This window comes from Drosophila novamexicana, unplaced genomic scaffold (assembly GCF_003285875.2).
Source record: "Drosophila novamexicana strain 15010-1031.04,08,12 unplaced genomic scaffold, DnovRS2.1 tig00000193-arrow-pilon, whole genome shotgun sequence".
Taxonomy (NCBI): Eukaryota; Metazoa; Arthropoda; class Insecta; order Diptera; family Drosophilidae; genus Drosophila; species Drosophila novamexicana.
In genome coordinates, this window is record NW_020824787.1 from 10,623,959 (window position 1) to 10,637,559 (window position 13,601).

Sequence of the window (13,601 nt, forward strand, 5' to 3'; positions counted from 1 at the left end):
AATAAATATATCGCCGGCGATGGTTCAATTCCAATGATTCGTTCATATGAACTTATTCCAAACAAACCGATAACAACTCTATCCAGAACAAGCCGTGCTCGTCTACACATTTGGTAATTTGTGTTATAGTTTATAAAAAAAGTTAACTTCTGCGCAGTTTATTTGACTGCCTTTCAAATGTTTGTAAAAAATAATAGTATTTTGAGTGCTGAGTGCAGCGGCGGCTGCACATTTTCTGAGGAAAGCCTTTGAAAATTGTGTGAAAAAATGTCCGATTACACAACAGATGCCACAAGGCGCACGCGAGCAATGAAAAATGGCAAATATATGCGCTGGAGGCGTTGTACTAAAAGTATAAATAATACTTAATAAGTAGCTGCAGTTGCAGAAGAGGCTGCAACTGATTAAATATTCATTTTATCGTGCACGTAGCCCGTGCAGCTGTTACATAACCTTGTATGCGTCCCCCCCCCCCCCCCCCCCCCCCCCCCCCCCTCATAAACATGCTTCTCGCGAAATGAACCATTGCTAAAAAAGTAAACTCTATCGTTGCAGCTCTGAAACTATGGCTCTTAGACTAATCAACAACGCTCTACGCCGCCAGCTTGCCGCGCAGTTGCCGCGCAATGCGCAGGTAGGCAGCATTGCCTCGATTCACACCTTGGACAAGATTGGCAAACGTGAAATCGTGGGCTTTGGCTGGAACGGCACAGCCTGCTATGCAGATCGTGTTGATTATCCTATGCCCGCTGTGCGCTTCCGCGAGCCCAACAATGAGATCAATGCGCTGCGCACCAAGGAGCAGGGCGACTGGAAGAAGCTGAGCCCGCAGGAGATCAAGGCCCTCTACCGAGCCAGTTTCTGCCAGACCATTGCCGAGGTCCAAGCCAGCACTGGCGAATGGAAGATGCATTTGGGCGTGGGCCTGATCTTTACCGCCGCGGCAATTTGGATTGCCGTACTGATGAACCTGTTCGGTAAGCGACTACATGGAGTTAGCGAGATGTACCTAATAATATATTGCTATTGCAGTCTACGATGAGTTGCCCATTACATTTGATGAGGAGCACCAGAAGGCGCAGCTGAAGCGCATGATCGATCTGGAGATCAATCCGGTGACCGGCTTGACCTCCAAGTGGGACTACGAGAACAACAAGTGGAAGAACTAAACGCAGTCCACCGTAGAATGCAATTCCATGTTGTAAAGTAATTAAGCGAAAAGTGAGGCGTCTATGTTTAAGTGGCCACAAGCAAAATAATAGTTGAAATTAAAATAATGGCCGCTGCCAAACCCAAAAACACTTGCGACGTTTTTTCTACGATACTTGAGGAAAACTCACCTGGCTGCGACCCTTTCCATATTTATATACATATATAAGTATTACGATGTATAGGAACAGCAGCAGCATCCCTTATGCATAACTGAATACATATATAGTTATTTTTCTTTTATCCATTTTGTGCCTTACGCCATTTCGCATTTACAGTTAGACTTCGTGCGGCGGCCGATGCAGAATGTGCGGCCGCATGTGACGTGAGCGAACTTTGGGCTGATAAAGCGAGCTTTGATTAGATCCGGTGACAGGTAACTTGGCAAAGCACTGCGCGTAACTAATGCGTTTCTTATTGTTGTATTAATTAAGAATATTTCGCTCACTATGTTTCACTATTTATATACGCGGAAATTTTTGAAGCTACGTGAAGTTGGTTGCGCTTGATGAAAACAATGCACTCTCTAACCAAAGCTTAAAGCTTCTCGGTTACACAGAGCTCAAAGCGCCACCTTAAGGCCAAGGCTTATACTATGCGCTTAGCACCACGAGCCACCTGTTGGCATTAAAACAAAGCTTCGGCTGTTCCTGGAAATTAACAAGCATATAAATAATATATAAATATATAAATTGATTTATGTTAAGCATGGAAAACTTTTATGCTTATTAAATAGGTTGAATATTTCTTTGCATTTATTAAGGCATAGTGCCAGATATGATGCAGCGTGTGCAAATGGAGTTAAAAGAAAAGGAAAGTTTATTTATTCAAGCTCAAGGCTAGAAGCCACCTGTTGGCGTTAGGCCAAAGTGTTGCAGGCTTATGAAAATTAAATAATTTAATAAATGTAATTATTTATGCATGTATAAGGCGTGGAAACTATTCTTCGAATATCGAGAATATTTATTTGTTTGCATTTATTAAGTCATAGCTGTAATCGTGCATGAAGATCTCAGGCAATGCACGCAACCTTGTTAATTATTAATATTTTATATAGTTAATTTGTTTTATGATGCTATTTTTTTGTATAGCTCGGCACGCACTTGATATTATGAAACTCATACAGTGTGCAGCACTCTCTTCTACGCTCCCCAACTGCTGCTGTGCCCATAGATCTGAGCTTGTGCCGAACTAATTGCATTTGTTTTGGGCACAGAAAGTCAAGAATTGCACGCCCCAATAGCCGTATACAGGGTGTTTTTAATATGTTTTTAATTGTAATTCTAATTGATTTTGGCAGGTTTTTCTGTCGTTTTAAATTTATCGTTCCAGTGCGCCCATTGAGGCTCGCGCTTTAGATTGTGGAAGCCATCGTGCGCCTTGACATGCCGGAGGCCATGCTTGTGTTTTCCCGGCTTCGCAAACGGATAGCCGCCATTCTCCGTGGGTTCAAGTGTGACCAGATCTATTAATTTGGTGGTTCCGCTCGTCGAGATGGTCGGTTTTGCTGAAGTGGTCCCAATGCCATGCAAGATACTTGTTTCAGGTACGTAATCTGTCGTTGGTTCTGTATTTGAATCTTGTTCCAGCATTCGATCCTCATCCGGTCCGACTTCGTCTCGCTTAGGTTTTTTTTTTGGTGGCAGCGTGTATGCCGTGGTCAATCCATTAAAGATCATTGTATCTTCCTTGTCGTTCACAGTTTCTGGTGTTGGGGGTGTTGCCTGAATCGTGGCTGGGTTGTTTCGTGCTGAAATTTGCGGCTGTAAAATCGTTTGGGGCGTCCTCGTGGAAAGCCGTGGTGGTGCCGTGGACACCTTCCATTGATGAAAGAGATATGTTACTTCTGTGTCCACTGCAGCTACTGCAGCCAGCAACACGAGCATGGCATGCTGTAAGGAACAAGGACAAGAGCCGTGAACTGTTTTAAGACAAATTCTTTCGATTCTAGACCCTACAGCAAGTAGAGACATCTTACCGGCTTGATGCTGGACATGTTAACGCTCTGTTGGTTGCCCTTGAAAAAACCAAACACCGATGGGTTTTTCTCCCTTTATAGCGGATCCATTGGGGTTCCACGCATGTAATTGATTCGAGCAGCTGCCTGATTTTATGGGCACAGCCAATGCTGCGGTTCCTGATTTGATAAAGTTCTGAACGGGCAATTCCCAGCGGCCCATGCCCCAATAGGCACAATACCTTTTGCCGTGCTGTACGTCTTACTAAAATCTATTGCTATATAGATTAATTACACTGTGCAACACCAATTCGGAACCCACATATCTCTATGGTGTGGGTTGTTGCTCTCAAACCGATTCGAAAGCCAATGTAAAGAAAAATGATCTATTAATTGAAAAGTTGCAAATCACAATTACGCTATCGAGTGTTTAACCAGTATTTTTATTCTGTTCTGGTACACATTTATACAGGTTCTTTGAATCACAGTGTGATTGAAAATAATCTTTTAATTGTCTGGTCTGCCCTCTGTTTAATAAAATTGTGGGCGATGAGCGATGGGGGGACTATAAAAAGCCAGCGCCAGCTCTGTTCCGGCCAACAGTTGGCATCTAACACTTGGGTTGAGATCATCTAATATGCATATCAAGCTATTGCTAATCAGCCAGGTAAGTCTTACTACTTCTTCCATGAACACAGCGACTGACTGGAGCTTACTTTTGCGCAGCTATTGGCGCTCAGCTGCACGCAGAGTTGGGCCAATGACAATGCGGTCCATAGTGATGAGGAAACGCTTGACGATGTGCACTTGCCACACTCAACAACAACGACTCTGCCTGAGCTGGAGCTTGATGAAAAAGCAACCGCACGTCCCGATGATGGAATCAAGAAATTGGATGAAAGCTTAGCCATAATTAACAAAGGAACTGCTCTTCCGGAGACTACAATTCAACCCATTGAGAGCACATCTCCCACAACGACAACAACAACAACAACCACTGAGCCTCAAAAGAAAGCAGGCTTGCCTCCTATGCATCCACTGGCTTATCCACACCCATATGCGCATCCATATCCCTATCCCTATCCTTATCCATATCCTCATCCTGAGCCCAAGGCCACTTCGGAGAGCTCCACTAAGCCTGAACCCGGCGTACCTAGCTATCAGGGCTATCCTTATCCCTACCCGATCCTGCGGTCACCCTACTCTCCCTATGGCGCTCCGGTTTTCCATCAGCCTGGACGTGTACCTCAGTACCCAGGCTTTGCACGTGGTCTAGTCTACGGCAACAGCGACAGCGACAGCGCTGAGAAACCCGCCGAGGCGGATGAGTCCCCAAAGAGCATGGAACAGTCAACGGAGCAGGGCCCCAAGCTGCCTGCAGAGCATCCCAGCTATGGTTACCCGCCGGTCTATGTGATCCAGCGGCGTCCACTGGTGCCCAGTTACCCCTATGCAAGCCCGGCACGCGGCTACGGCTCTCCCTACGGCTACGGCGGCTAGTCAAACTAATCTAAGAGTTATTAGGCTAGCTTGATTGCAAGCAATCGTGTACAATAAATTTAAAATAATGTAAAAAGATATCTTCGCATTGCCGAATATTAAATACTCTTGCCGAATATTAAATACTTGTAAGGCTCTTAATTGGAAAGTTCGTCCAGATATCGAAAACGACACACAATTTTATATACTATTTGTTCCTATGACAGCTACAACTGATCCAATCCCGTATGTAAAAAAATTACAAGAGATATTTATATAGAAACAGACAGAGCGTTTTGATGCTTTGACTGAGAATATATAAGAGCACATTTTGCATTGAAATCAAAATACCAGCGGCCAGGGTATTATTTAATGAAGATGCATAGAAAAGTATCATTATGAAGTGTGCGTGCGTGCTATATAGTATTTAAAGTACATTCATTACAAGTCGTGGTTTTGCCCGCCTGCAATGCCGATAACCCCGGGAGCCGATTCTCACACCTCGTGCGATTCCAGTCAAACGTGTTAGTCATTTCCATAGAATCTGAAGCTGCCTCCTAATCGCGCTAGTCATATTGCTGCCAGCTGCTTAGAGATCGAGACGTTTCGGAAATGTCGCTTCAGTTGCTTCATGTGATCAGCCTCCTCGGCTGTCTGCTAATTGGCCTGGCGGTAAGTTACCTGCCGTAGTATTAATTATGCCTGTTTATTTCCATATCCGTGTTCTTTGCAGTTCTGCCAAAGTGCTTCATTGGAGCGGGTAAGCATTTTGGTGTGCTTATTGATATTCTTTTCTATAAGATCTCGTTCGATTTGTTCATTAGGTACGCATTAAAAGAGATACACGCAACATTCCATCGGATCAGTTTAAGCCTCTAGAGGATTCCTCAAATACTGATCGTAATACAACAACAGTACCACAGCGTACAAACTTTGATGATACTTTCTCAGTGGTGTGTTCTATTTTATAACAACCTATCGTACTGATTATATAGTATATGCTTATATTTACCACTTACATGCTTGGTCTTTTCAGCACACAAAGGCAAAGGCGCAAGTCTTGACGGATCCCGCTTCCCAGGAAGAAGATTACGCAGATGAAACGTGGCCAACCACTCCGAGGTTTCCCGATCCACGTCGTTTCAATTTTCCCACACGCATTCCCATCCCTTCCAGTCAATTCCGCTCGGTATGCTGTCTGTAACAATAACAAAAGTAACATAGTTCAAATTGTTCGACTATATACAGTTCTTCATCTTGCCCCACCACAGCCTAAAACTATTGAAAATCTATTCTTTAATAACTTCAGTGTTTTTCCCGGTCGCCCAAACGTTAAAGATTTACGAATTTTTATTTATTTATTTTAATTTTAAATATGACCTTGACCGTTAATTTAAATAGAGAAAACCTATAGTCTCTGAGATATACCGACTGAGATAGTAATATTTTCTATCTAATGAGTACCTTGCATACGAATTAAACATATCTTTTTTTCGCAGACAAACATAGACACTTCATTTAGTTCGAACGTTGGACCATTTGTCGGTGGCCGTCGCATTAGTGGTCCTCCTGGTTTTGGTGCTGCGGGTTTTGGTGACGGTGATTACAGTGGGTCACGCTTCAGTTCAATGCCTCTGAGCATTCAATCGGTATGTATCTTAAATCCTTATGTTAAGCAGTGCCAATTTAAATACAGTATTCATATCATTTTTAAATAGACTCCTCCGTTCATACCAACGAATCCTGGATTCTCTACCTTCGGCGGCCCTGGCTTCGGTGGTGGCTCTTCCAATAATTTTTATCGCTCGGAATCGTATAGCTTTAACTCAGATGGCATGGGGCCGCCGCAAATTCAGCAAAGTGTTTTCGACTCTCGCTTGGGACATGGCATGACTACTCGAAATTTTAAAAAATAGATTTCCAACCTTTTTGAAACTATTGAAATACTCAGAGTAAAAAACAGTCACAGATCAATACGTAGTTAGATAGCCTAGCTGATAGGAATTATAAATCAGATTCGCATTTTTTAATACAACAACAAGGTCAAAATCCATAAATGATAATCGCGAATGAAACGCAAATAATAACATATGTTTTGATTTAAGTACGTAGAATACTTAATTTACTGCAGGAATGAACTAAACATTTTGTTTTTATGTCAATTATAAACGTTCAGAAAATCCGACTGAGGCCGGAAAGCGAAATTCTTATTTTAATCAATCTAATAATTTAGAACTTTTCTTGCTAAAGTATTGTGTACTTAATTTAGTTTGAAATCATTCAAAATCAAAATAGAGACCTTTTTTATAAGCTTTAAAGTACATATTAAATACTTCTGTGTGTGTAATACAAATTACAGAGATAGATAGAACGTAAAGCTAGCCTAACACTCTATATGTTCCAAAACCTCCAGAAACATTAAATATTTGCTCTCAATATCGTTTTCGTTTTGGAATTCAGTAAACCATGTTGGCAACTCCGAGTCCTTGGCGTTTTGTCTTTTTAGATAGGCCTCGACATGGTATTCAGTTCGTTCGATAAAGGTACGCAGCTGCTTCTCCAGATTTTTCTCAAACGTGTCGAAGCCATATTGACGCAATAGCTTGGCAACAGGATTCTCACATTCATCCAGTTCCTGGCTAACATCCTCCATATCGAGAAGCTCCACTAGCTCTTCTAGCAAATCCTCCAATTCTTCAGAATCAACGGCATGTCTTCTACTTTCTATAAACTCTGCAAACTGTGCCAACGTAATTTGATCGATATCACTTAATTCCAACAGCTCCGCATTATCGATAACACGCTGCAGCAACTCAACGCCCTCGTTTAGGGCCTTCTTGGTGAATGCAGTGATCTCCAGAACCATCACGGTATGAAGCTTCTCGCAGGGTGTGATTGGACTGGTGTACTATGTAAGAATTGTGGAAATTTTTCAGTTTTACCGAAAACAGATATTTAGACGCAGAGAAAGTCTTCATGGGCAGTTCAATTGGTTGGGTTTTCAGTTTCAGATAAACAAATACGGACGGGAAGCCCACCATTTTTTTGTTATGTTTTGCAATTTAAAATGTTGCTTACACAAAAGCAAAGCTGTTTCTTTAAATAGCAACAAAGCTTGTTGATTTTGTCGTGAAGATGGGCTTTTCTGTCCCGCACGATGATAAGCGCATCAAATTTTGAAAATATATGTATTAATAAATAATAGGGATTCAAAAGTTTGTTAATAATCCGATTATATATCAATGCCAAATGCAGGTATTTTACTTTAAATAATTAAATTTGTATTGCCCAATAGAATGTGTTCCGTACGCTTTTTATTTTATAACATTATCCACTTAGCTTACCGCTGACTGCAGGATCGAAAGGAGAAGCACAAGACGCCACATGGTTGCAACTTTAGAATGCTGTGTTGTTCTATTCCTGCTGCACTTGCCTCTTATAGACGCAAACAATGTACGGTTCGGGCTATTAATCGTGGGATCTCTGGGATCTGGCAGTCTATAATCAGTTTATTCAATTCGCTTGGCGTGATAAGAACGTTTAGTGAATAAAATGTTCAATGCTCGATTTCTCATCATAGTTCTCCTGCTGCTGGGCGTATGTTATATGACACGCTTCTTAAATCTAATAAATACCAATTTCTCAGCATTATAATAGATGTCAGTTGCGCTGCCTGGTCGGGAGAGTTTTCAGGAGTTGCGTAAGCTACTGAGACAGCAACAGCAGGATGAGCAGCAGCTTATAGAGAAGCAATTTAATGAGGATATTCTCTTGTGGGCCCAGTCCCTGGAGCAACTGGGTCTGAAATTTATGGCATTCGTGGAACAGTGTCGCCCACGCGGCAGTCGCTGCACCCAGCGGCTGGTGCAGCGCCATTTGCGATCCCTGAGGCGCGGCTACAGTGATCTGCGCGCTCAACTGGAGACCCTAGAGATTAGCTACGTAGGCAAGATAAACGAGGAGGAGCTACTGACGCCCACATTGCGGGCGGTAAGGCAAGTGCTGCAGCAATACGACAGCATGCTGAGGCTGGTAAATACAGAGGTCTATAAGTTAGTTAACCAATAGAGCTGGGACTCTACAAATAATTCAAATAATAAACATATATACCGTATTTAGCTATAGTTAAGTCATAAAATGTTACTATAATAGACAACAAGATTCACACGATCAGGGCTATACTTAAATATAATAGCTGGGAAATAAAACTGTAAATTGGACTTATCCCAACGTATTAATTTTTAAATATACAGGAAAGATTTTATAAATACTGTTCTATATGTTGTTTATATAATGCTTTTCCTACATTTTGTTTTTGCTTTTATATATAAATTTGATTTCCGGCAGATTGTACTTATAGAAGCAATATATATATATATATATTAATTATTATTTCACTGGCGATCTGTCGTGCTTAAGACAATGAGCGAGTATTTTAGTATAAGCAATATTATATTGTAAACAGCGCCTGATAAGATGTTAGTAATATGTTAGGAAAATACAAGATTTTTACATTTGACCGATTGTGCCTAAGGAAATTATATTATATAGAGGTCCAATCTGTGCAACTCCGACTCCAGCTGCAGCAAAAAAAACGACGTCAAGTTTGATCTTCAAAGCAAACACAGACAAATTATAACAACTCGGCTGTTGATTAGGAATATATATACTTTATGATATAGGATAGAAACTTTGTAGGTAGTTAAAAAAAAAACATTTCCTATATTCTATGGTTATTATGGTAGAGTCGCTTGTAATGCTTGTGCAATGCCCTCTACTAAGCCGCTTGCCTGCCGCATATAGTCCATCAACTGTAGCTCTGGCACCTGATCTTGCAGTTTTTGTGGAAACTCCAAGAAGGCCAGCACGATACTATTTTCAGTTGCCTGTTGCCAGCGCGACACATTTCGTATTAGTTCGACTTTGGTCTGTTCTCTGGTTGCAAAGTATTTCAGCAATTCCAATCGAACTTTGACAAAAAAGTTTCGTATACAGATCTTCTCGCCCGGCAGCACCTGCAGCAGCAGTTGGTCAGGTTCTGATCGATCGAACAGGGAGCTATTGATCAGGGCAAATATAAAGTATGCGCTGCTATAGTAACTCTCCGTGCCCACAATCTTGTCGAGCTCATCAAAATATTGTTTATCAATAGCATTGCTGTCGTTTAAATGGCTCAGTTTTGTCCGGGCGTCATCCAAGCTGGTCTGCAACACCTCATTGTAAAGCCGTTCAATCTCCTTGACGGTCAAGGAAACTGTGCTGCCCGCACTCGCATCGCCTGTGCTCTGAAAATAATGAAATGTTTTATTATTTAGGTAACACTTGGAATGCGACTCGACTTACCAGACTGATAAGGCCAACGCAGATAAGCTGAGCCAGCCACTGAGAGATTGAGATGCTGCCGTTCATGTTTGCCTTAAGCTTGACACTGAGAAACTGAGGAGCTGGGAAGTAAGCTTAGTCAGTGTCAGTCTTTATACCCTTACAGTAGGTATATATATTTTGTAACGAAATGCGTATCCCATCAAGAAGACTTCATAAAGTATATATATCCATAATAACAGCCAATGAGTTGGTATGGTATATGGTATGAAATCTTTCGTGTCGTGTCGACTCGGCTATTGATGCTGCTGTTATTTTGTTACCCATTTTTAATGGGTTCAGGGTATAAGTATAGCTCCAACGGAAATAAAAATATATCGCAGAGCTGTTGTAAGTGTATTTAATCTGCGGCTCAGCGAAAACAGCTTCTCTTACCCATCAATTATTAGAAATGTAGTGTGGGTGTGTTAGTTAAGTTTAGCTTTATTAAGCATTTCAGCAAAGCCAGAAATTAAAGAAAATTTTACATAATAATTCAAATTTATAAAATGAGCAAAATTTCAAAAGTATTTGCTATAAATTTGGGTTATACTTATCACAAATAGGTAATTAGTTAATAAAGCTAACTAGAAAAAGAAATAAGTGCAGCTTTGTTGTATATATATTTATATATATACGTTTGGTTTTTATGCTATATATGTTATATACACTTATTAACTATAATATATAAGTTAATGAATAAATTGTGCACCAAATGGCTTGCTCATTTCGATTATTATGTTAGGTTTCTTTAAGTTACATTTTACTTTACAATCTATTCATCAGTTAGCACAGAAGTGGAGAATATTTTGTACGAATAACTCTTATTCTATTAATAATCCCAAACAAAAAATGCATTAACTGCACACTTTTGCAGAAAATAAAAGCAAATAAGTTAAAATATTAAGAGCTATTTTTTCAGCAATGCGAAAAATTATAGAAGTTTTAAGTGATATAACAAGCGTGAGCTTCTTAGAAAGATATCCAATACAAAATGCATATTTAAATCTAATTTAAAGTTATCCATACTAAGGTCTGAATTCTTTGGCATATAAATATAAATACACATATATATTGTAACTGATATAATTTAAAGTAATAAGCCTACGCGAATCTTAAAGCTATATAAATACATATATTCCACTACAATATTTATGTTTAACCATAGATTTACAATTATTGTAAACACTTAGCTTATTTTCAGAATAATACGCTTTACGCATCTGAGTACATTGAGTACATTCAAAATGCTTATGTTTATGTACTCGACTTGACAAACTGATTAACAATTTGAATTCGAGTGCTAAATTGACCGGGGAATTGATTTGATTGCTTAAATCGAATTCAACTGACATTGAGATTACGTATTTAAGATGTTGCATATTGTACAAGTAGTTCAATTGATTGCATAATACCCTTTAAAAATGTGAAACGGTTTATCTTAGGTACAACATCAATAACAATGTTTTAGGTACTTTTTCTTGTTTGAAACTGGGGTAACATACCATATATATATATATGCATATATCGGTCTATTTAGAAATACTTAGATATTGACGCCGCTTGAGCATTGTACTTTGAGTTGTTTTTAGTTGAGATTTGTTGCAGCCATGTTAATGGATATTCGAGGCTCTTATATATATATATGTATATCTATGTTCGTATAATATATCTGACTTACACTTAAAACTCCTAACACATACACATACAGTATATATAGTTATATATTATTGAATATGCTTAATCGCTGCAAGGTACACATGACGTTTTAACTTTTTTAAAGCACACGGCTTCAAAGTTATTAACAATTTTTTAAAATAATTTCAAAAATTCAACGCAAAAATAAACTTCTCGATATCTAATTAGTTATTCTTAAGCTATATATACTACATTAAGCTATATACTCATCTAATAAGTTAATATTTTTTAAAAACTAATTTAAGCTTCTTAAATTTGTAAAAATTGTTAGCTGCAAATTGAAGTAAGAAAATATATGTTCCATATATATATTTTATTCAGTTAGTTACACGTACAGCTTTCTTGCACTTAAATTCTGTTATCTAGAAGACAGTCCATGGAGTAGAGCTTACAACTAAGAGTTTATTTTTTAAAAAAAAAGTAAATTTTATAGCTTTGCCAATGAGAAGGGAGTATTTAAGGAAATATAATAAAAGAAAGAAAGCAAGTTTAAATTAGTCTTAAAAACTCTTTTTACAAAAGTGTTGCCTATTTACCCTTGCAGAGGATTTTAGAAATTTATCACATAAATTACGACGCATTAGAGTAGAGTTCTCGCTTTATCAGGATAAAGATTATTATAAAAAGTAGCATAGATCCGGCTTTTTGTTGTATAAAGGCTATGTATGGAATTCAAATAATATTGCAAAACAGACTTATCTTGGCTGGTTCATATTTTCAACATCGGACTAATATATTGTATAGCTATAATAAAATAATCAATTATACTTTTGCAAGGGTATTTAATCTTCGGCTGCCCGAAGATGCTATGCAATTCTTGGTTTTGTTATATGAACTAATTACATGTATATTTACTGAAAATTCATTTATCCAATATGTCTTTTGTTTTTTGGTTTTTGAAGAAGTTATGACAGCAATGGCTGGCTGTGGCCAATTTATGTACAAGTGAAGCCATATTAAATATATGTAAATTTTCTAGCCTACTTAATTATTTCACCCAGATACCTTTCATTATGCTTAAGTATGTTTGAATACCCACCTCCGTATACAATCACTTTGAACTTGTCGGCTTCTCATATTGTCCTCGAAAAAACGCAAACGTGTCACAGACCCTTTTCGATTTGTAGTTCAACTACAATTTTATCATATTAAGTGGAAATTTCTCATACGCTTTTTGTGGAGTAAGTGTCATAAATAAATAATAAACAGTGAAATTGTGTATGCTTTGTAATGTATTTATTCATGTCAAATTATATATTATATAAGAGTCACTTTAACATAAACGTTAACATAGAACTAAATTAAATTAAATGCCGTGTATCTGAGCTCAGAGAAACAGCGCAGGAAACAAATGTTACAAAAGAGACTACACTCAGAGAAAAACATTGTCGTTTTGTGCTTAATATTTCATGTAATTTTTGTTTGCTTAAAAACTTTCTGGATGGAAGCTTACAATGCTCTAGATAATGTACTGTATTTCCGATTAAAAAATAAGTTCTTGAATCATGTATTTCATGCATAGTTTAAGAACTTGATATTATGACAAAGATTCTACCGTTTTTCTCTGAGTGCACCAGTGTATGTTAAGTAAGAGCGAGAGAGCGAGTGCGCGAGAGAGATGCAAGAGAACAATTTTACTTTTTATCACAATTGCGTATGAAAAATTTCTTTAATTGCTAGAAACCGCCACGCCCAGTGCCGCCCCCGCCACTGCTTCCACTGCCGGAATGCGATGTACCTTGCATCGATTGCGGCACCAGGATGCGAGGCAGCGTCAACGAACGCTTGGGACAGCTGTGCCGCTGCGGGGTCGTCTGGTCGGGCGTGTTTCCCGCGGACAAACTTGCCTTGGCGGCAGCAGCTGCTGTTTCCTCTGGCGGCGTGGGCGGCATCTCGA

General features: G+C 39.1%; 7 protein-coding genes across 8 annotated transcripts; 4 read left to right on the top strand and 3 right to left on the bottom strand.

The window, feature by feature from the left end:
• The first annotated feature begins 54 nt into the window (after positions 1–54).
• Positions 55–1,301, top strand: LOC115758854. Its single transcript, XM_030699642.1, has 3 exons — positions 55–113; positions 556–977; positions 1,033–1,301. The coding sequence occupies exons 2-3, from the start codon at positions 566–568 to the stop codon at positions 1,167–1,169; spliced, it is 549 nt and encodes a 182-aa protein (XP_030555502.1). The 5' UTR covers positions 55–113; positions 556–565; the 3' UTR covers positions 1,170–1,301.
• A 1,148-nt stretch (positions 1,302–2,449) lies between these two features.
• On the bottom strand, positions 2,450–3,257 carry LOC115758977. The gene is made up of 2 exons (XM_030699779.1): positions 3,188–3,257; positions 2,450–3,101 (listed from the first exon to the last, which is right to left on the bottom strand). Exons 1-2 carry the CDS (start codon positions 3,203–3,205, stop codon positions 2,493–2,495), a joined length of 627 nt encoding a protein of 208 aa, XP_030555639.1. The 5' UTR covers positions 3,206–3,257; the 3' UTR covers positions 2,450–2,492.
• Positions 3,258–3,757: 500 nt separating this feature from the next.
• On the top strand, positions 3,758–4,787 carry LOC115758976 (soluble scavenger receptor cysteine-rich domain-containing protein SSC5D). The gene is made up of 2 exons (XM_030699778.1): positions 3,758–3,833; positions 3,893–4,787. Exons 1-2 carry the CDS (start codon positions 3,804–3,806, stop codon positions 4,664–4,666), a joined length of 804 nt encoding a protein of 267 aa, XP_030555638.1. The 5' UTR covers positions 3,758–3,803; the 3' UTR covers positions 4,667–4,787.
• Positions 4,788–5,219: 432 nt separating this feature from the next.
• Positions 5,220–6,849, top strand: LOC115758759. The gene is made up of 6 exons (XM_030699518.1): positions 5,220–5,317; positions 5,379–5,405; positions 5,470–5,598; positions 5,682–5,834; positions 6,145–6,294; positions 6,364–6,849. Exons 1-6 carry the CDS (start codon positions 5,258–5,260, stop codon positions 6,559–6,561), a joined length of 717 nt encoding a protein of 238 aa, XP_030555378.1. The 5' UTR covers positions 5,220–5,257; the 3' UTR covers positions 6,562–6,849.
• An 83-nt stretch (positions 6,850–6,932) lies between these two features.
• LOC115758761 lies at positions 6,933–8,050 on the bottom strand. The gene is made up of 2 exons (XM_030699521.1): positions 7,990–8,050; positions 6,933–7,553 (listed from the first exon to the last, which is right to left on the bottom strand). Exons 1-2 carry the CDS (start codon positions 8,029–8,031, stop codon positions 7,029–7,031), a joined length of 567 nt encoding a protein of 188 aa, XP_030555381.1. The 5' UTR covers positions 8,032–8,050; the 3' UTR covers positions 6,933–7,028.
• Positions 8,051–8,159: 109 nt separating this feature from the next.
• On the top strand, positions 8,160–9,205 carry LOC115758762. 2 transcript variants are annotated; one of them, XM_030699522.1, is made up of 2 exons: positions 8,160–8,242; positions 8,303–9,205. In XM_030699522.1, the coding sequence occupies exons 1-2, from the start codon at positions 8,198–8,200 to the stop codon at positions 8,711–8,713; spliced, it is 456 nt and encodes a 151-aa protein (XP_030555382.1). In that variant the 5' UTR covers positions 8,160–8,197; the 3' UTR covers positions 8,714–9,205. The 2 variants fall into 2 exon arrangements, with proteins under 2 accessions (XP_030555382.1, XP_030555383.1); XM_030699523.1 differs by having other exon boundaries at positions 8,180–8,242; positions 8,292–9,205.
• Positions 9,206–9,295: 90 nt separating this feature from the next.
• On the bottom strand, positions 9,296–10,421 carry LOC115758760. Its single transcript, XM_030699519.1, has 3 exons — positions 10,403–10,421; positions 9,989–10,089; positions 9,296–9,930 (listed from the first exon to the last, which is right to left on the bottom strand). Exons 1-3 carry the CDS (start codon positions 10,404–10,406, stop codon positions 9,382–9,384), a joined length of 654 nt encoding a protein of 217 aa, XP_030555379.1. The 5' UTR covers positions 10,407–10,421; the 3' UTR covers positions 9,296–9,381.
• Between the last annotated feature and the right edge of the window lie 3,180 nt (positions 10,422–13,601).